At 29.8% G+C, this 23,074-nt stretch overlaps 3 protein-coding genes across 5 annotated transcripts; 1 reads left to right on the top strand and 2 right to left on the bottom strand.

The window, feature by feature from the left end:
• Positions 1-958: 958 nt before the first annotated feature.
• LOC107449659 (uncharacterized) lies at positions 959-23,036 on the bottom strand. Of its 3 annotated transcripts, XM_043054764.3 has the most exons (7): positions 22,904-23,036; positions 20,617-20,824; positions 9,484-9,740; positions 8,336-8,489; positions 4,322-4,586; positions 2,940-3,071; positions 959-1,411 (listed from the first exon to the last, which is right to left on the bottom strand). In XM_043054764.3, the coding sequence occupies exons 1-7, from the start codon at positions 22,905-22,907 to the stop codon at positions 1,250-1,252; spliced, it is 1,182 nt and encodes a 393-aa protein (XP_042910698.2). In that variant the 5' UTR covers positions 22,908-23,036; the 3' UTR covers positions 959-1,249. The 3 variants fall into 3 exon arrangements, with proteins under 3 accessions (XP_042910698.2, XP_087016944.1, XP_087016945.1); XM_087160818.1 differs by lacking the exons at positions 20,617-20,824; positions 22,904-23,036 and adding an exon at positions 13,652-13,765; XM_087160819.1 differs by lacking the exons at positions 20,617-20,824; positions 22,904-23,036 and adding an exon at positions 13,366-13,462.
• On the bottom strand, positions 11,764-13,449 carry LOC147810817 (uncharacterized). Its single transcript, XM_087160820.1, has one exon. It carries the CDS (start codon positions 13,447-13,449, stop codon positions 12,883-12,885), a length of 567 nt encoding a protein of 188 aa, XP_087016946.1. The 3' UTR covers positions 11,764-12,882.
• LOC107449660 (uncharacterized) lies at positions 13,740-16,100 on the top strand. Its single transcript, XM_016065262.5, has one exon. The coding sequence runs from the start codon at positions 14,870-14,872 to the stop codon at positions 15,854-15,856; it is 987 nt and encodes a 328-aa protein (XP_015920748.2). The 5' UTR covers positions 13,740-14,869; the 3' UTR covers positions 15,857-16,100.
• Positions 23,037-23,074: the final 38 nt, after the last annotated feature.

Raw genomic sequence — 23,074 nt, 5'->3', positions numbered from 1 at the left:
TCTAATGTCATTGGAATGAATCTGCTTCCCGAGTGATAGACACTGTCTATTCCTATATCCCAAAAGAGGCAGGTCACATCATTTGCGATCTCTATATCAACACTTGTTAATGCACTTTGTTAAAACGTGTTTTTCTAAACCTAGCTATTCTGTCCGATAAGACCGTTGCACAACGCTACTTTTCTGACTGTCGTGTATATTGGTAATTCAAAAAATTTTATGCTGTGCATATTTCAAATAATTGATCCTTCCTTCAATACTTCTGAAACAAATTTATCCGATAAACTGTTTCAACTACGACTCGTGGTATCTTCTTTGACAAAAATCTCATTAGATCATCTCGCATATATTACAAACCTTAGTATTTAATTTTGTTATTTTATGTGCAATCCATTTCATCTTTCTTTTCATTATTACATTTTTTCCCGGTTCATTTTAATTATTGTTAATAAAACATATATATGACATGTTGTCTTAAATACTATATTAAAATATATATTGATTTAATGGATTGAAAAAAAAAAAGTTTTTCATGAAACTTAATACAGTAGGGAACGGATTATCCGGAACGATCGGGACCATCGTTATTCCGGATAACTGATTTTTCCGGTTTTCTGAATTGCTACAAAAAGCCGTTTTTTTTATTGTCAAACTCAACTAAAAAAAAATATTTGGAAATAATCTTAAAAAGAAGAAAAAACAATGAAGTAATACACTAATGATTATTTCCAAAATGATGGTAAGGTAAACATCTTTAAAAAAAGAAAGAAAAATCCTGAAATCTTCTGAGGAAAAAAAGTTTTTTTTTTTAAATGGCAGAAAAGTTTATCGAATTTTGTCCCGGTTTTTTGGTTTTCTGATTTCTGGATAACGGGTTCTGTACTGTACTAATATTATATACATCTAAATAATGATACAAAAAATACTGAAATTTAGCATTTTTAGATTGCAGACAAGACAGGGGTAAAATCACTCTTTAATTATGAAACATATATATATATACACACACAAACAAAATAATGTATAGTGTTTGTTACAAATATATTAAATATTTGAAGTTTGTCTCCTTTTGTTAACTGCTATTATTTTTCACAAAGCCAAACAGGAACCCATATATAAAAAGTTGCATTGATATTTTAACTTCTGGAAAATGTTCAATCAAAGTTAGCCATTTTTTTACTAAGTTTGTACTATCGATTGGACACACACAGATATATTATGTCATTTGCTCCTTGTCATCCTTCCTTATTCAAAGCTCCTTAATGATAGCATCTTTTGCCTGCATTATTATACGCATCATGTGAAAGTCTTTCCTTGCTTCATAATCTGACATCTCATGTTGTACAATTGTACACTCCACCTCTCTGAGATTCTTAAGTAAATCACCTGTTTCTTTTTCTAGGTGAGTAGCCTGAGAAAGTAAGTAAATCATTAAAAGCAATTGTTATAAAAAATTAACAAGCATTGTTAAAATTATGTATTCGAAAGTTGTATCAATCATTTATATGTGATTGATTATGAAGAAAATTTGATTTCTCTAAGTAATTGGGGAGAAAAACTACTATTTAAATTGCTGTTGATCTTTTTAAATATTTTTAAAAGATAATCACTTGTAAAAAAATAATTAATAGCCTTTGGTCACTATTGCAATGCAATTTCCAGTAGAATTGAATTGTATTTTCAATTTGTATGGAAATACCTATTACTATTGAAACCTTTAGTAATAAAAATATTAACAGGTATTGAACTTCTTTGATATAGATTAATGTTAATAATATTCCATTTTTATTGTGACCTGCTGATGAAAATTATTAATTTGCACAATTTTACATCATACTGTGACTGCTGGTTTTGAAACTGGAGTTTCTGTAAAACTATTTATTTATTTTTTTTTTTTTTTCAAGTGAAAGTGGACTGAACCCATTCTCCAAATACCGCCATCAGACCCACCGCCATAACCTAGACCCCGGATGTTAAAAGAATGAGACGGTGGCCAAAGCTAGCCTGTCGCCTTGCTAGAGGAGTATACTGGCTAAAGAGAAGCTGCAATGGACCGAAAAAGGTGTCATGCTTTGCTAGTGGTCACATGTGCCATTTAAGTGTTAAAAGGTGGCATGCATTGCCACATGTGCCTTCAAGTGTTAAAAGAATTAATTCAATTCTCACTCATATCTGGAGCTATTATGCACATTATTCATTTTAGTGACAAAGCATCATTCCAATAGAATTCTATGTTAAGGAAAATTATTCATTTTAAACACCCCTTTACCTTCAACTTTCACTACCTGCATTATGCAAATTTTTATGTAAGTTAACATCACGAAATGCCCTGTAAAACCATGGCAAGTAAAATAATCGTACATAACTGTTCTCAGAATAGATTGTTTTCACCTGTGAGAATTTTATTTATTAAAAAAAGGATTTTAATAAATTTATAATATGTTTTAACTTCATGTTTAAATAAAAGCCATTATAATGTGAATCTGAACTTATAACAACGATTAAAAATTTCTTATTTTACACAAGAGCAAAAATGAAAATCTTCTGCATGGCGAATTGACCAATCGATTTCATTATGAAAAGATTTCAGTAACATAGATAGTTCAAAATTCACTTATCATATTTTCTTTCATATTAAGCTTTAATGAAAAACCTTTAAAAAAATTCTAATAAAAGAAGAATATTCTTATTAAAAGTATTGATATCTTCTCGAGTCCCGATTTAAACATTGGTGCGTTCCGGCTTCGCTACACCCTTGCATCTAACACACACCGCAAACTGTTATGTTGTAAAGTGATAAATAGGCTTTGCTTAGTACATAGTTCTTCTTTTATGAGAAAATAATTATTGCTTTTATGAAAAAAAGATAATCTTTCAATTTGTTGAATTAGTTTTAATAAACTTTTTTGCATTAAAAAATTTGCGAGATCAAGTCTTACCAAGCTACTAAGATGATCCATATATTTTGAATGCATTTCATTTTCAAGCAAAACATTTGAAGGCTCTACGGTTTTTTGCTCTAGAGTTTTCAATAATGCAGACTTCTGCTGAAGAGAATTAAGCTGTCGAATCTAAAAATAAATAAATTAAAAACATAAAAAAAGCATCTGGAATTCGACCAAATTTATCCAAAATTACGTATTATAACAGAAATCTATTTAATCATCAGGGTATTCATCAGGATTAGAAAAATGTGATGGTGTTCATAAAGATAAGACAAACCCCAATCGTTTATTACATTTGTGGCCACCAATATTACCAGACCTCTGAACTTTAAAAGGGTTTCTTAAAAAGAATAAAGCAACCTGACACTTGGCAATACATTTGGCTAATTGACGTCAAGGTTATGAGAAACAATACTGCTTAAATGAAAGGAATCACTGACTGCAATTTTGGCAATTAACAGCAAATATCTATATTTACAACTGCTAACAGCTCTTCCTTAATTAAATACTGAATACTATTAACTTTTTTTTCTGAATCAAATGAGAACCCTGCAATCGTAATCATATTTCTTTCATGCTTACCCTTAATATTGCATTGATGTAAAAAGTGCGTTTCCAAAAAGAATGGCAGCGTATATAAATAATATATAGATATATAATCACAGCAAGACCTATAACCAAATATAATTGAGCATCACTGGAGTCAATAATAGCACCGCGATTTTGTTTTACAGAGAACCACCTTTCAAAAGCTCAACTATAAACAAAACAGGTAGTTTTAAATAACTTTAGAAATATTAATTCATTGACGTAACCCTTAAATGAGGTCAAATTAATCATTGAGCTTGTCTTACATAATGAATCAAAAACAATTAACATTTAAGAAGATGAAATTAACTTTTTTTTTTACCAAACAGAGTTGTAAGCTAACAAACATCACTGAAATTATCATATGGATGGGGAAAAAGCAATCCTCTACAGTTTAATTTAACAATGGCTGATGCTAAAACAATTGGAGAAAAAAAACAAATTTTTTTTAGCGTCTTTCCTAAACGATCTAACAAAAATTCGATTGATTTTTAGGACCGAGAGCTAGAATTACCACTAGTCGCTATTCTAATTTCAGGATGATAGAACAAACGGTTCTTGAGTTTTAAGAATGACGCACTGACTAGCATATATTGTAATTAGAAAAGTGGAAGCCAACACTAGAAAAAACATTATATTACTCTAAGTCCATTATCTACATCACTACAAAATATTGTGCTTTTGCAATGGTAGTGCAGAATTAAAACAAACTGAAGCTGGCATAAATGGATTAAATTTTGAACAGTTTTCAATGTACTAATTTAAATAAGGTAGAGAAAATATTTTACTTGCTGTGATGTCACAATTGAAAACAAGGATTTGGAAATGTCTTCATAAATTTTCTGGCTTTCTTTTTCCGTCGCATTCAAATTCATTTTTATGTCTGCGTTTTGTTGCAAGATATTCTCACAAGATTTCAGTACAGAATCACACCAAGTCTTTCCCAGCTGTCCACTCATAAACAGTGCTTGGTAAGGCAATGGCAGTAAATGTAGTTTCAGTTCTTTGTCTTTAATGGTATTTTCGACCATGGTATTCAACTTTTCTTCCAGTCTGCAATGAGGGGAAAAAATGTGCGATTTATATACTGGATATTTTATAATCACTATGTAAGTTTTCTTGTCAACGAGATATCAGAAACCTTCCAAACACAGCAGTGGGCGCTGCAGAGTATTTTTCATCTTAGGTTTAGGGATGAATCGAGAAAATAGATTAAAAAAATTATTGAGAGGAAGTAAGAAAAATATTTAAAAAGCACAAAAGTATTTAAAAAAAACTAGTTTTTTTATTTATTTGTGCTACAGATTATTTTTCATCATAGATTAAGGAATGAGTTGGGAAAATGGCTAAAAAATTACTGAGAGAAAGTAAGAAAAAAATTTAAAAGCACAAAAGTGTAAAAAAAAAACAAAAAAAAAAAAAACAAGTTATTTATTTATTAACTTTATGAAAGATAAGGGACAGGTTTTATTTTTTGAAATCTAACTAAAAAAAATATATATATATATATATACGTATATATTTAAAAAAATTAGTAATTTTTACTCAAAAAAATATATTTCTGTTGCATTTTTGCGAATATGAGAATAGAATAATGTGATATAACACAATAAGAAATAATATGAGAATACCAAAACACAACATTAAAAAAATTTGAATTTTTAAAGATTGTACTGCAAATTAAGTCAATAAATTCTATGACCAGGCTTCTTAATAATAGAGTCAAAAACCTATACCAGTTTAGACTCACAAATTAATAATAAATAAGCAAGGGAAAAATACAATTGAAATCTAACAATTTGTTACAAAAAAAGGGGATGAAAAACACAAAACGAATTCGATTGTCTAATGTAACTTGAAAGGCAAATTCATCTAAATCCGAAGGCTGGAGGGATTCGAATTTTTTATTCTAAAGTGAAGACTAGGAAATTTTCAGCTGTCTTTCAATTTTTGCAGGTTGCATACGAACCATGTGTGAGGAAATATGAGTCAATGAATGCAAATCAGTTTTAAAAAAATTACCAAAGAAAAAGATTTCTTGCGTCATTCAGTTCATTTGCTCAACCTGTAAAAATTCTCATGCATTTGCCCAGCAATTTTGGAAAATTATTTTTAAAAACAGATGCTTCTATAAAGCCTTATGAGAATACATGTCCCTTAGTGTCTGCACTTGATAAGTGTGAATGAGGACATTAAAACCTGTTTTTATTGTCTGTAGGAAAAAAGGTAGCAGCTGTAAAACATATTAGAAAAATCTTCAAGTTTCATAAGACAATCAAACATGTTTTTAGTTTCCTGTCTTCTGCAGAGATTTGTTGGATTTCGAAAATATTCTTTTTTTTCTACGCTTAAATCTTAACTTACATTTGCTATAATCTGTACTGTTTTTAGTTCATTTTTGACAATTTTAAAAGTACATATTAAAGGCAGTGATTATGGAACACTGTTGTATATCTTCCTCCAGGGGAGTTTCGGAAACTGGAATTATGCTAAAGTGACTTTTCTCCTATTGTTTATTTTAGATTTCCTTTTTATCAGTGTATCATAATTATTTAAAACGAAATTCGATTTAATAACATTGAATACGAAATAATATTAGGGTTCAGCACAGTATATGGACACTTCTACAATGAATCTGTAAATATCTTTTAAAATGCTCCTGTTCTTGCAAATTTTTAAATATATCCATCCCTGTGCAAATTTTTAGCTGCCAGTTTTCTAAATGTTAAAATGGCATCCCATGAAAAAAAATTCTACTAGAATTTACCAAAGTAAATTCATTACTTCTATTATAAATTTGTAAAAACCGTAAGAACTCTTAGACACTGAGACCTACCCATTCGCTTTTTTATTTCTCCCCTCTTTTTTTGAGTCCGTAATTTTAGTATTATTTTTCTTTATAGTTTATTTTATTTAAAGAAGTCTAGAATAATAAGCTAATTGCTTTCTTTCTTTAAAACAAAAATCGAATGTTTAAAAATACACAAGTTTGCCTGTAAAGAAAATTCTATTTGCTTACTTATAAAAAGTATGAAATCTGACAAATAATACATTTATCTTTTTTTTTTTTATATATATCTATACATTTCCAGAATTTTTGGTAGTTTTTAAAATTATTTTAAGGGCATCCAACTGTCCTGCAAAACTGTTACAGTGGTAATTCACTTATCATCAAGACATCTGGTCAGGCATGCCATGAGGCGACTAAAAAATTTAAAAAGTGGTAATTCATAAAAAGCAAATATCTATTAAATGTAATTAAAATTTTTAACTTTTTCTAGCACATTCTTGCAGTTTACTATTGAAGGTCATTGCAAATAAATATTTCGGTTTAAATATGAATAATTTACTATGTAAGTGAAAGCAGGGATAACCTTGTTGGTACGACATTGGGCTCGCATTCGTGAGAGTTCGAATCCCGTAGACGAAGAATCCCAGTGTATTAAATAGTGATTGGCGCACCTTAAATATATCAGGCTCACAAAGTCCTTTAAGTTCCCATAACAAATCAATACCTCTGGGGGTACTGAATTGGAGATAGATCGTTCTCATGTTCAGGTCAAAATTACAATCTGTGCGTGTATGAATGGGTTCTCCCAGTAAAATGGGTTGTGACGTGTGTGTGGCTGAAGTCATATTCTTGGACATTGATGGCACTACTGAAAAACAAGAAACGCACCCTTTGCCTTGAAAATTCGCTTGGTTACTCTTAGCAGGCTTGCAGATATTGGCAAATGGCATTAGCAGGGGTGATTGTGAGCCGAAGTCAAAATTCCGGAAAATTTCCTGAGTTTAAAAAAAAACAGTTTAAATTGAAAAAAATTTAAACAAGGCTTTTTTTTCCTTTTTCTCAATATTTCTTAGTTTACTTAAAATATATTTAAAATTTTACACATACCTATACCATTTACACATACCTATGATGACCTGGAGAAGTAATTAAAATTTACAAATATGTCTTTCTTTTTTGAGTTTATGATTATAACAACTATTTACTGATAAAAAATGAATATTAATTATGAATATAAGCTTGTAAAGTATCTCTCTGGCTGTCCCTTACAAACAAATAAAATAAACTGTGTTTTTAAGTTCCACCTTTGAAAATTTGATCTCCGGAAACTTCCGGATCACTGTTAATGAAAAATTCGGAAATCCGGATTTTTTCCGGAGCACAATCAGCCCTGCATTAGTAACAACAACACAATGTAAGCCATGATGGTCGTTGCGATTCAATAATTAAGTAAGAAAAAATTTAATTGAGATTTTACCACTTTTAACATTTTTACTCTTTATATGTATTTGAGCTATTGAATAATTGTGGTGATCAGGATTGTTTTCTTTTTCAACACATGAAATACATTTTATGACAAAAATTTATATACCACTATAATTTTGAGGGACCCCTGGATGCCATGCATTTTTGAACAGTCATGGCATACCTCATTACTTAAAACTAAAACGTAAAGATAAATCGGAAATTGCCTTAATAAATCTCTTTAGTTAACACTAACTTTGTAAAGCGCATTAACTCTGGAGAAAAAAAATTAAGCAAAAAGTAATAAAAAATATTCATAAAATGGGATTCTGAGGGAGGTTATGTAGAAACATTCCATAGTTTAGTTAAAATCTTATCATAAAATAATAACAAATTCATAAACATCACAAAAACTTTTCAATATAGCTTTAGCTTAAAATAAGAGCTTTTTACTATATAATTTATAGTTTTCTTTTTCTATGTTCACTTTTTACATTCATACATATTTCTAGTTATTATCTTAAATGAATATAAACAAAAATTATACTTTCTAATAAAATCCATAAAGTCTGAACTCAAGAGAGTGACTTTGGCATTAAAGTGATCATTTCTCTGATTAATTTGATGATGTAATTGTCGAAGTTTTGATTCAAGCTCATCAATTTCATTTACGCTTCTTTTAGCCTCTTCCAACCTTTCAACTACAATGTAAAAAAAATAAAATATAAAATGAGTAAGAAATAATATTTCTCAAAAAAAAAGTAAGGGTTGATAATTTTCGGAAAAGTCAAAATATTAGATGTAAAAAAGGAAAAAAAAAATTTTTGGATGAGTAAACTATCCTTAACTAACCTTTTTTATTAACAATTGTAACTGTTTTTATTAACAATTAAAACATAAATTGAATTACATAGCAAAAAATTCAATATAAATGAGATAAGATAAAATAATATAAGAAAAGGAAAAAATATTCACAAGTTAAAACATAAGTTTAGAATGGTTTGACTAAAATAATTTAGAGCAATAAAGATTAGATAAATAAAAGTTAGAAATTAACGTTAAATAAAATCAGTTATCAAAAAAAAATTTAAATCCATATGTTTGTTATGTGATGGCCTTGACATTTTGGTGATATGGTCATCACTCTATAGTTATCAATTGATTGATCCCTCGTTAGCTACCCAAGTTACCGATAGAATTTTATTGTGTACCGGGCCGTGGTAGCTCAGTGGTTAGAGTATCAGACTCCAGTCTAAAGAGGCCAGGGTTTGATTCTCGATTCCGCTAAGACACACCGAGTACATGTGACACACGTACTTGTAGAATCTACGGAACCGAATATAATTTGATTGGTCGCTGAGCAGTTCAATGAGTACTGGTCAGACCAATATTTTATATTTTCCAAAAGCTGACAGCATTTGAATAAAACTTATAAAGTATGTCCTTCGAAAGAACGCCTATCGCCACAAAGTCTAAGGCCTTCTGCTACTATAGAAACAAAAAATAGCGCATTTGTATTTAACAGAGGGGAGCTTCTCTCTACACTGCTTTTTTTTTCTTCTCTCGACTACCCGAGCCGAAATTTTTATTAAATATTAACCCAACATCCCGATTTAAAATAATTAAACCTCGTGACCATAGTCACCACCACTGATCCAGATAAATGGTATGGGGAGTTTTTTACACAGACTATACCTAGTTCCATCTCCAAAGAAGACAGTGCATTAAGTCTTTTGATTGCTTCAAGATCTTCCTTTTCCTTCTGTTCAGACATAGAATATCCATCCTCAAGGATTTTTAATTCATGATCCAGAAGATGTAGTTCAAGGCAAAATTCTTGATATGCTTTATTTAGCAAACCCATGCTTTCCTTCTTACGCAATTTCAGATTTTTACTTTCATATTCAAATGTTGCCTTCTCGTCAGCCAAGAATTCGCATAACTGAGTTTTCCTACAAAAGAAAACGAATTTGTTCCATTAATTTCATGAGTATTGGTAATGGACAAAGCATGGTGACAGACAGACATGTTGACAGCAATTGTAGGTAGTAATTGTTATATAAACATCATTATTCTAGGCACTAAATTCTTTTTGTCAGTTAACCTTGTAATATATTTGCATAAAATTAAATACTTTTAAATGTTTAAAATTAGAAACTGCAGAGCTGATTACTTAGGGGAAAAAAGAAGAATCAGAATCAATTTATCAGAAATTTTTTTAGATAAATTGAAATAATTAAAAACTATGGGAAAATTTATGTTTTTTTATCATATTACATAATACAAAAGTCCATTTAAACATAAATTTTAACGTTAAAAAATTTGTTCATAGAATTAAATTTTTAAAAAAAAATAATATTCTAGTTATCAAAATAAATACTTTGATTTAAAAAAAGTTTTTAGGGCTTATTTTGCTAAGATATGTAATTACTTTTTAAGTTACAAAAAATTTTAAATCGGAATCAAATTTCACAAGCTGTAATATTGAGTTAAAATATCAGGATATTCAAAATCACAAGTAAAACTGCAGCAATAACAGGATAGAAAAAAAAACAGGTTCGAAAAACTGCTTATTGCAATAAATGATATTATTTTATAATTTGTTTTATGTTAAATTTATGAATTTTATTTGTTAAAATCCGCACAAATAGAGCACGTAAAAAGTAAATATTTTAATGTGTGATTCAAAACTCACGTGCTTTCAAACTATCGTATTAAAAATATCAGAATTTTTTTAATCAAGGGAAAAGCATAGTAATAACTACCAAAAAAAAAAACTATCAAAGTCACTTTATATTTAGGATAAAATCAGCATAAATAAAGCATATCAAAAAGTGATGTACTTAAATGCTGGATTCGAAGTATTGCAACAGCGTTTAAAAATATCGAGACTTGAGTATCAATAATTACCAAAATAAAGATTGAAAAATAATTTGATTTGCGATAAAATCGGCACAAATAAACCATGTAAAAAAAAATGATTATCTAAATGAGTGATTCTTTACGCGCGATTCATAATAATTTCGTGCTAAAATATCAAAATTTTAAAAATCATACAGAAATGGGCAGCAATGACTGTCAAAAAAAGAATCAAACATTTAGATTTTCTATAAAGTTTAAACAAATAAATCATTTCATAACTTTCCAAATTCGCTATTTCAGAAACTATGTGAAAACAGGTAGCAAGAACCACCGAAAATAACATCCAAGATTGTCGCAGAATAAAAAAACGTAGTTTCTATAATAATAAATTTATTTTAAAAACATAATTAAACAGGTAGACATACTCTCACAAACAAGTAACGCAAAGAAAGAATGAGTACTTTTTCATCATGATCCACGCAAGAACAGAAAATGAAAAGTAACAGGCAGACCATGACATGAATGCATATGATCGTCATCTTAAATGACAGATGAAAATCGAACCTATAACCTCCGTGTTATTTAATCAATCAAAATTAGAAGGGCAAAAAAAAACCTTTTAGCATTTGTTTATCTAACGAAAAAGTCATTTTATTTACTATAATATCATCACACACAAAGAGCGTCAAAAGTGATAACTAAAATTTGTGCATCGTAATAATGATGTATTTAAAATATTGGAATTTTCAAATCCGTAGCGTTAACCATCGAAAAATAATGATAAAAAACTACCTTAAAATTGGGTGCGTTAAAAACTTACATTTCAAATGTTTCATATATTTTTTTTTCAAAAAAAAATTTTAAATTTTTTGTTCAGATTGCTGCCGCAGGCCACATATGTGCACCCCTAATGTATGTGAAGAATATTTTGGTGAGAGCGTTTCAATGCGCACTATGGGTTTAAGTGTTTTTTTCAAAATGAACATTTACCTAAGCAATATTTATGTGTATTTGCTAAAAAATTTTCTTACACACAGTATGAACTACAGTATTTCTCAAGTATGAATAAGAGTGTTTATTTAAATTATATTTCCATTTAAAAGACTTTTCACAGACACAACATGAATAAGGTTTTATTTCTACTATGAACAAGACAATGCATATTCAAAGTATATCTGCTTTTAAACGATTTCTCACACATATTGCATGAATAAGGTTTTTCTCCAGTATGAACAAACAGTGTTTCTTTATATTACATCTCGGTGCAAATGATTTATCACATACATCACATGAATAAGGTTTTCCTCCAGTATGAACAAGGTAGTGTCATTTTAAACCTGATTTTTGCAGGAATGTTTTATTACACATATTACATGAAAAAATTTTCTCTTTAGTATGAATGATATAATAAGTTTCTAAAATGTATTTTTTTAGAATATTTTATTACACACACTGCACTTATAAGGTTTCTTTCTCATATGAATAACAGAAAGATGTTTATTTAAAGTGAATTTTAAAGAGAAAGTTTTAACACACTGCCTGCATGAATAAGGTTTTTTTCCACTATGAAATATAGAATGTTTATTTAAATCAGATTTATGTGAAAATGTTTATTACACAGCCTGCATAATTGTCGCTTCTCTCTATGAAAAAAAGAATGTTTATCTTTGTTTAAATGTTTTATTACACATGCTACATGAATGTGTTTTCTCACTAGCATGAATAAAATAGGGATAACTTAAATTCGATTTACGTAAGAAGGTTTTATCTCTGCATGAATAAGGTTTTTTATCTTTATGAACAGGAAGTGATATTTTGTAGAAGTCTTTCTTAAGAATCTTTTATCACAAATAGTGTATGCATATGGCGTTTCTCCTTTCTGAAAAACAGAATGCTGATTTAAATATGATTTCAATAAGAAAGTTTTATCACACGCATTACACGAATGAAGTTTTCCACCAGTGTGTTTCATATAATTCTCCATTTAATTAGTTTGCCTTGAAAAGTTTTTATCACACACCGTACGTGAAAAAGATTTTTCTCCACTATGAACAAGCAAGTGTTGCTTCAATCTTCTTTTCTGTTTAAGCGTTTTATCATATATGAATATATCACATAGAAAACATTTTTCTATCTACTCAAGCAAAGATTATGAGCTAAATAATAAATATGAGCTACATAAATTAGAGCTATGTATAAGAAATTAATCATGTAGCCTAAATAAGGACATTTTCAAACATGAATAAGTGAGTGTTCATTTAAACCAGTTTTTCGTGAGAATGCTTTATCACACACACTGCATGAATAAGATTTTTCTCCGGTATGAGCAACACAGTGTCGATTTAAATCTGATTTCCGTGAAAATGTTCTATCACAAACACTACATGAATATGGTTTCTCACCAGTATGAACAACGTAATGTCTATTTAAACTTTGCTTAAAAGAGAAAGCTTTATCACACACACTGCATGAATATGGTTTTTCTCTAGTATGAACGAGATAATGTTCTTTTAAATTAGTTTTCCAAGTAAAAGTTTTATCACAAAGACTGCATGAATATGGTTTTACTTCCCTATGAACTAGAGAGTGTCTGTTTAAATTATTTCTCCGAGAAAAAGTTTTAACACACAGGTTGCAAGAAAAAGGCTTTTCTCCACTGTGAACAAGAGAGTGCCTGATTAAATTAGCTTTCTGAGAGAATGTTTTATCACATACATTGCATGAATATGGTTTTTGTCCAGTATGCAAAATATCCCGTTTCTTTAAATCACAGTCATCAGTATAAGCTTTTTCACTCATAATGCATGAATACGGCAATGCAAAACGGCTAATTCAAAACATTGCTAACTCGAAATAATTGTTAGCAGCTGCTAACAGTTGATTACCACGCTGCTAATGAACTGCTAGTAGATTGAAGAAATGATTATTAAAAGCGAAATCATCACTCACACTCGGATCAAAATCGTAATTTAAATTTAAAAATAAAAACGCAAACCCATACCCTCCGCAAGAAGATGTGAGAAGAATTCGCATTTTTTCGCAAGCCATCAGGTTTCGGAAAGACTGCTTCATTCGACAGAAATAGAGAGCATAAAACGTACTAGAACAGCAGAACTGTCGAATCCATCAATAAATAAAAGAAATTTCTTTCGCCTAATTTTATAATTTTTACCTGTATTTATTTTTATTCCTGATTAGTGCACACATATTCCATGTGTATTTTTTTGTCGAAAATTCTGCTATAACTTTACTACGAGGACATATTTCCCGTACTAAATCATTCCCATATCAAAACATTCTCATGTACACATTCGTAATTATCCTTCAACCATTATGTGTGTATGGGCTGTCGTGCCATTGAGGAAGGATTATGTGTGATGAATCTTATATAGATAATTGTTATTTAAAGAAACGTTATTTATCGCATACTGAACAAGAACCTTTTTTATGTAGTGTGTGTGATAAAACATTCTCTTATAAAAGTAATTTAAACAGACACTCTCTTGTTCATAGTGGAGAAAAACCTTATTCATGCAGTGTGTGTGATAAAGCCTTCTACACGAAAAATAGATTAAAAGAACATTGTATTGTTCATACAGGGGAGAAGCCATATTCATGCAGTGTATGTGATAAAACATACCCTACAAAATATAAATTAAACCAACATTGTATTGTTCATACTGGAAAGAAGCCATATTCATGCAGTCATGTGATAAAGCATTCTCACAAAAACGTAATTTAAAACAACATTCTCTTGTACATAGTAAAAAAAAATCTTATTCATGCAGTGTACGTAGTAAAGCATTTAAGCATAAACGAAGTTTATATGACCACTTTCTTGTTCACTGTGAATAAAAATTTCTTCATGCATTGTATGTGATGAAATATTCTCTCTGAAATTATATTTAATTCAACTCTTTCTTGTTCACAGTTAAGAAAAACCTTATCCGTGTGGTGTGTGTGTTAAAACATTATCACTGAAATTATATTTTAGTAGTAATCATATTTTGTTTATCTATTGTGATAAATTAAAAAAACTTATTCATGCAGTGTATGTGATAAAATATTTTCACATAAATCTTATTTAAATTCGCACTCGCTTGTTCAAAGTGAAAGAAAACATTATTCATGCAGTGTGTGTGCTAAAATTTTCTCTTTAAAAAATATTTTAAAAGGGCATTTTGTTGTTCATATTGGAGTAAACCCATATTCGAGCAATATGTGTGATAAAGCATTTAAACAGAAGCATAATGTAATTGAACACTCTCTTCTTCATTGTGAAGAAAAACCTTATTCATGTTGTATATGTGAAAAAACATTCAAACAGAAACAAGAATTAACTGAACACTTTCTTGTTCATAGTAGGGGAAAACGTTTTTCATGCAGTTTATGCAATAAAACATTCTCACGAAAATCTGTTTTGAATATACACTCTCTTATCCATAGTGAAGCTAAACCTTATTCATGCAATGTATGTGATAAAACATTTAGACACAAACAAAGTTTAAAGAATCATTCCCTTGTTCATAATAAGGAAACACCTTATTTATGTAGCATATGTGGTAAGATATTCTCACATAAATTTTCTTTGAACAGACACTCTCTTGTGCATAGTGAAGAAAAACCTTATCCGTGCAGTGTATGTGATAAATCATTCTCGCGGGAATCTGATTTAGTTCAACACTTTTTTGTCCACAGTGAAGACAAACCTTATTCGTGCAATGTATGTGACAAGACATTCTCACGGAAAGCATATTTAAATACACACTCTCTTGTCCATAATGAAGAAAAGCCTTACTCATGCAGTATGTGTAATAGAACATTCTCCATGAAGTATACTCTAAAAGCACATTATGTTGTTCATACTGGTGAGAAGCCATATTCATGCAGTCTCTGTGATAAAACATTCTCACGAAAACGTGGTTTAACTGAACATTCTCTTGTTCATAGTGAAGAAAAACCTTATTTGTGTGGTATGTGTGATAAAAGATTCTCACGGAAATCTGACTTAAATAGACATAACCTTGTTCATAGTGGTGAGAAATCTAATTCATGTACTGTGTGTGAAAAAACTTTTGCCAGAAAATCTGATTTAAATAGACATTACCTTGTCCATACTGGAGAGAAACCTTATTCATGCAGTATGTGTGATAAAGCATTTTCACAGAAAACTTTACTAAATGAACACTCCCGTGTTCATACTTGAGAACAGATTACTGTTCATCATAAAATGTACAAAATCATCTGCCTTCAGATTTCATTTAATATAAAAACTATTGTGTTCATACTTCTGCATGATGTTATTTATTCAGTAAGTCATACACAAATTCCCAGACAATAGCTACTTCATGCAATACCATTTTCATTCTATGAAGCAGCCTTATTCGTACAATCTATGTAACAAAACATTCACATTAAAAGGTTGTGATAAATAAATTTTTTTTTGTTCATTCTGTGTAGAAGTTTTTCATGCATTATGTGTGAAAATTTTTTACAGATTATTGTAATTAAAAAAAATAACTTAATATTTTTGATAGTGGTTATTAATTTGTTTCATGCAATCTTCATAATAAAACATTCTCACAAAAGTCTAATTTAATTAAATATTTCCTTTGTCATAGTAACTAACTATTAGACCGTAATAATGAAAAAGAAGCCGATAAGTTTTGGTAAAATATGATTTGGATGTGTGATTTATTATAGCTACCATTGTGTATTTATTTTAAACAAAATCTGCTTGGAACTTAGTGTGAGAAAATTGAATACTTTATATTTTAAGATTGAAAACAATAAATCTAAAAAAATTTGTTTTTCAGAAGTAGATAAGAAAGTATATCCAGTGTGATCTGTGTTGGATTTAATATGCAATGAAAATTAAATATAGCAGGTGCTTCTATGCTTGCTAGTGAATTCTAATTGAAAACTTTTTAATTATCTGATTTACTCCAATATCCATTATAAAGATAAACCTTGAGATTGATGGCCTTTAAACTAAAATCCTTGAATTTTCCTCATTTATCCAAATTTTCCAGACTTTATTTGCAGCATACAGAGCGAGCTTATGTAATACAGTTTTAAAAGGTTTTTTGTTTTTTAAACACGTAGTAAAGATTATCAATGTAATTTTTTGGTGATCTTTAAACACTTTGAATTTCTCATTATTTTATTTTATAGCTGTCGTTGAACAGCCGATCTAATTTTCAGTTTACAACTACTGATGTTTAACTCAGTATTCTTGTAATTTTGAACCTAATCCAGTAAACAAGGGAACTCCTGGATTAAGTATTGAGAGAAATTTGTCTTCATGGAGGTCTTTTTTGGTGGAACTAACCAACATTTGCATTATATGGATAGAAAAACCATGAAAAACTCCTACTCCATAACCTTGTAATTTTGAATGCAATCAAGAACAGAAGGGAACTATTCAATGATATATTGGGGTAAATATTGAAAAGAACGGACCTATTGGAACTTGTTTATGGAGGTCTCGTGTGGCCTCGCATGAAAATGCCTCAAAATAACAGAATGGCTTCGAGCCAGAAGTGGTAAAAAACTGATATTTAGACAAATGAGATATTTTTGCACTAAATGGAATTAGATCAAGCTTGCTATGATAAAACACATAGTCTCAGTTTGTGTCACACACAGTCAAGTGTTTTATGTGCAAAAATTGCAATATTTGTCTTATACTTTTTTTATGCATCTGGTATTGCTATCTGTAGATAAGTGGAGAATTATTTATTTTTATGCTGAATCAAATAAAACCCAACATAAGCTAGTCGGACTTATAGAGCAGAAATTAAAGGTTTTTTTTATTTATGCAGAAAGTACTAATTTTTGAGACAAGTAAGTCAGATTAATTTTACTATTAAATTGTATGAGCAAAACCCTCATAACTTCTGAACTATTTTTCCTATCGACTCTGGTTTATTATTATTTAATTCAGCTTAAAAAATAGTAAAAAAGGTTTCCTTACTTGTCTACTTAGCAACTAGATAACAATTGAAAATGCATAAGTAAGTAAAATATATCTGTTTAAATACGCACCACTCTATGTAGGCAAAGTTACTTATCTTTTCACATTGTTAAATACCCATGCAACAAAGGAATTATTTATGATAATGCCTAGGAAGAACGGATTAAATGATCATATTTACTAAGGTGAAAACTGTGTTGCCTCAACTTGCTAAAGGATTTCAATCCCCCTCTACTCTATTCAAGTAAGAACAAATGATGAAAATCTTCATAACTGATTTAATTTTTTTAATTTCGTTCCTTGTGCCTCAGGGTCAATTACTACAACTGGAGAAAAATTCTTCTTGTCTTTAGGGGGTAAAAAGATAGCTTGGTTTTGAAAAAATAGAATATAGATTCTATATAAAAACTGTCAGTAATGTGTGCTGGTTTTGGATGCAGTCATGAGTGCCTCATTTCATCCTGATGTTGAAAATCCCCCTTGGGGGAAGAAAAAAAATCGAAATTCTGTCCTACAATTTCTATTTTCAATTTAAAAAAATAATAATAATTCTCTTAAAAATTATTTTAACAGAAATTATTTTTGCTGAAAGATTTCCTAAATTTTTTTATTTTTCATAAATAATTAAGTAAAAAAAATTTCAGGAAAATAGAAATTTTCTGGAAGTGATACGATAATTACTGAAAAAATATCACGACGTGACTAATGAATAAGCGGGGGGGGGGGGGGGCATCTAACGAAAATACTGTAGTAATCGGACAAAAGGGCAGACTTGCCAACTTCCCCGCATTTTTTGGAGACTCCCGATTACTGACTGCATCTTCCAAAATCGGGCTGAAAATCTCTAAAATTTTAGTTAATCTGGGGGACAAACTTAAAATTATCAATTTTTCAAGAAAGTTTCGTCTTCCTTTATCATTAATTTATGTGTTGACTTTCGACGATTTCATGTCAAATCCTGACAGGTGTGTTACGTCCCGCAGTGGACTGATCGATAAGACACGGTTCCCAGCAGATCACCGAAGTCAAGCATCACTGGCTGCGGTCTGTGTGCGGGTGGGTGACCACTTGGATCAGTCTGCGTAGGGACCGAGGGTGTGCGGTATGGGTCCTCGTTAAACTGTGCTACCGTAAAGTGCTCGACTTCGCGCGCAGGTCGTCGGGCTACCGAAGCGGGGGTGCCATCCCCTCCGCAGAGGATCAAAATTGTGATGGCATGTCTTCGGATCATCCTCCGGGATGTTTCCCAGACCGTCGCCAATAGCCCATTGTGCAGCTCTAGTGCGACGTAAATTAACAACAACAACAGGTGTGTTACTAAAAAACCGACATCATTAGTGCACTGTTCCTATTTAGAGATCCGTACCACAATCCTTGTACTTGGAGTTCGCCCTATTAATAAGTTTCTCCTGTAACGTTCGGAATTTCATCGACAGAACTTCTTGACTTGAAAATTTTCGTCTCTCTTTTACACATTTCATTTAATAAGATTTAAGCGCGATTCTAAAAACGCAAAATTTCTTAATTTACAAGTAATAAAGACTACTTGTTTATATTATTGGTTTATGGTTTTCAGTACTCTTGAGTTACTTCATCAAGAGATTTCTTAATCGCTATATATTTTAAATTGGGCGAATTTAGGGCTCTTCACTTAGAATGTCTAAGGCTGTCCTTACTAATGTCCTACGTGACTAAAATTTTAATCGAAATTTGTTGTTCCGGAAAGGGTTAACTGAAAATCGTTCATTTAAGACATGAATTTTGCACCCACTTCCACAATTTTTTTTGTTAAGTAATCGCTTTTCTGTTAACAACAAAGAGCTTAAGTAAGTCGCATGTCTAAGGTCGCCCTTGCTAATGTCTTACCTGACAAAAATTTAATCAAAATTTAATGATCCTGGAAGGGTTAACAGAGAATCTCACATTAAAACATGAATTTTGCTCCCACTTCCCTTTTTTTTTTCTTTTTTTTTTTCGTCAACTGGAGTTAATCTCAAGTTGCGTCAAAGCGAGCATATTTTTATATCTTTATTTTTTTTTCATGTTATTTATCCACTTGAGAAGAATATGGTTTACGAAACAAAGTGTTTCAAGATCGATAATGATAAAATGGCTCAAGAAACTAAAATTTTAATTAATAGTATTTCATTTTAAAGAATAAGGTTTGTAAAACACACAAGTCCAAAATCATTAAAGATAAAATGAGGAATGAAGATTAAAATGAATAAATAAAATCTCGAGAAACTAGCGTTTATAATTGAATAGTTATTTTAATAAATTAAGAAAAATATGGTTTGCAAAACACATATGTCCAAGATTTTTGAAGATGAAATTATTCGAAATACTATAAAAATTAAGCATCGTAGGACTGCAGTTCCGTAGAAAAAAATTTCTAAGTTAAAGGGTTCTTCGGCGCAAAAAGTTTGCAAACCGCTGTTCTAGCTAATTTAATAGAGGTCTAAATTTTTAGTGGTGATAAAACGAGTAAATTCTGCGAGTAGCGGTCAAGAAAAGATTGAAATATCCATTGTCATGTGTCAGGTTGTTGCAGTATAAATTTGAGCCCTCTAACTAGTCGGAAAGTGGAACTGCAAGGTATTCCGTACGTCCACCACGAATTTTAGTTGCGCTCAATGCGATAATAATAATAATAAAAAATTATCAAATCAATGTACAAAGGATAGACACCAAAACGAGTATAGGTTTTAATAAAGTTTTATAATTTTAAGCGTTATTTTTAAAGAAATTTTAATAAATGTGACAACATAATGTTTTTGACACATTAGCTGGCATTGGTATGATTTATTTAAATAAGTTTTTAACCATGTTTTTTTTTTTAAAAAAATCAGTCTTTATTGCGACTTCTGAATCAAACTGATAGAAAGAAGTTTCGTCGTTACATAAAAATCAATATTGTGCTTCAAAAAATGCAAACTGTGATTTAAAGAAAAAGTATGGATTGTGCATTAAGAAAACAAAGTGCTATTTACCGAACCAATCTTTCCTCCAGTTCATTTATTTTTATTGTAAACAGTTCCTTTTCAAGTTCTGATAATTCTTTAAGGCTGCTCTCTGTTTCAGGTTTAGATCTGAGACTTTGATCTTGGTCTTTTGATCTCATAAATTTCGTCTTTGAACTAGAGCTTTTACTTCCGATTTGCTTCAGCTTTACCATAGTTTTCTTATGAGGTTTCTCAGCTGAAAGAATTTTTATGAGTTTAAATAGTAAGGAAGCAAAAAACTCGGTGCTTTGCATTACAACTAATGCAAAACATTGCTGTCGCAGTTTTGTTTTGTACGAGTGGAAGAGCTGCAAAATATTGTTGCAAATTTGTAAATATTTGAATAGTTTCGTGAATGTTCTTTTGTTATGAGGATAATTTATCTCAGATGGTCCGGAAATAAGCAGTTTATTAAGAAAATTTGCAAGAAACTCGCTGAATAACGAATTTTATAATTCGCTAAGTTAACGAATTTTTTAATTGTGTGCAAAATTTTTTCAATATGCTTAAAAAGCTCTCGAAATATAGCGAAATACGCCAAAAATAAAATTAACATTAAAGAGTCCTAACTATTGTTACCCTATTCCCCAGATTATTTTTTGAGGGTCAGAAATCCGAATCCATCGATAAAAAGGTATGTTTATTCAGAGAAAATACGTTTTTGTGCCTGATTTCGTAACTTAAAATATCAAAATATCACTCAATCTTAAAAGTTCGAGGGGATTGCCTTAAATATATTTAAGGCAATCCCCTCGAACTTTTAAGATTGAGTCCTAAAACGTGAAGATCCGTTCATTAGATCAAAATTTAATCAGGATGGTTCATTTTTTTTATGTGCACTGTTCTTTGACCTGAAATACTTTGGAATTAGTATTTTTTTTTTTTTTTTTTTTAATTGAAAGAAGTGAATTAGCTACCTTAGTCGAAGTTACATTTAGTTTTTACTTCGTTAAATAATCAGAGCCCTAGTTTAAAATTTTATTTTTTGAGCACAGTACATAGATATTCAAAGAATACGAATTATTAAAAGGAATCTGACATGTGCGGCGTTTGCACCGGAGATGCTGGGTTATGCCTCCCCTATAAATAGTTAGAAATTTAAAAAATTTTCTCATAATGTTACAAAAAAATATTAAATTTTGTATCAATTGAAACCAATTCATTGATTATTTGAATTTTTTTTTTTTTTTTTTTTTTTTTTTTTTTTTTGTTCTCTTAAGTTGAATGGGCATTAAGCTGTAGTAATAAAACTTAATTATTCATATTATTTCACTCATATTATTTTCAAATCATTCTTTTATTATGAAAACCAAAAATAGCATTCAATTCGAAATTAAAATTTTTTTTAATTTTTTAAAAAAAAATCTTTTTAGTTTTATAAAGTTTTAGAAAAAGAAATAAATGAGCTCTAAAAGATAATACTATTTCTCGTCTGCTGTTATATTTGCCTGGTTTTCATGCGGGAGAAGAATTGGGTATTTTCTTGTTTTTACATAATTGCAAACGGGAAAAGTACGAAAGGAAAGGAAATCTTTCCCTCTTTTTAAATTTTATTTAAAAACTTTTTTTAAAAATTTATTTTTAAAAGTTTGTTTGTCAAGTTCGATTGTAAATAAATTCTCCCACGATAAACTTTTTCAGAAATCAATATTTTATTTTCTTCATGTTTTTAAAGAAATTAGTACGCACGATGTTCGAATCCTTAAACTTTAATTGCGCTTTCCAGGCAAATATAGTTTTCTTACTTGTCCAGTGTTGGAAATTAGTCATTCAAAAAATATTCATCAGAGTGGTAGAAAATTTTTCATTAGAGAAATGCTAAATATTCCAAAATCTTTTGCTTGCTTTCTTTAAAAAATAGCAATTCTACAAATAACTTGTAGAAATGTAAAATACACTTCTATTTTTATGGTTTAAAATTTCAACATTAAAACCACTTTAAAGAAAAGTTTTTCCGATTTAGTTTAAAGTCTTACATACTTTAGTGCTAAGTAAAAAACCTTTATAATGAAGCATAGACATACGTACATGTTTTTTTTTTAATTCTATTTGAATATGAAAAATTTAAAATCAATAAAAAATGTTAAAAAGTAATAAAAAAAAAAGCTGTGAAATTAAGTACAAGATGAGAGGGAAAAAAAAATTGTAAGAGGATGTCATTTCCTCTTCCAGAAGTTTGAAATAAAAATATGTATACAGATTTTTTCAAAAAAAAGTTTTATTATTATTTTTATAAGAAATATTAGGATAACTGGGAAGAAATTAATTCTAATACCCATGGACGTTTCTTCTTATTTCCTAATATTTAGCTATAAAGCTCTTACAAATTGATCACTAAAAAATACTACAAATTTACTACAACAACCAGTCACTCTAAATAGTATTTAATTTGGTAACCAATGTAAACAAAAAAAAAAGATGTTGTTGCTATGCAAACTGTGGTTAC

Source organism: Parasteatoda tepidariorum, chromosome 4 (genome assembly GCF_982258835.1).
Source record: "Parasteatoda tepidariorum strain Cologne lab strain chromosome 4, Ptep-v5.0, whole genome shotgun sequence".
Taxonomy (NCBI): Eukaryota; Metazoa; Arthropoda; class Arachnida; order Araneae; family Theridiidae; genus Parasteatoda; species Parasteatoda tepidariorum.
The sequence above is the reverse complement of the archived record's forward strand: the minus strand, read 5'-3'. Positions and strand labels throughout refer to the sequence as shown.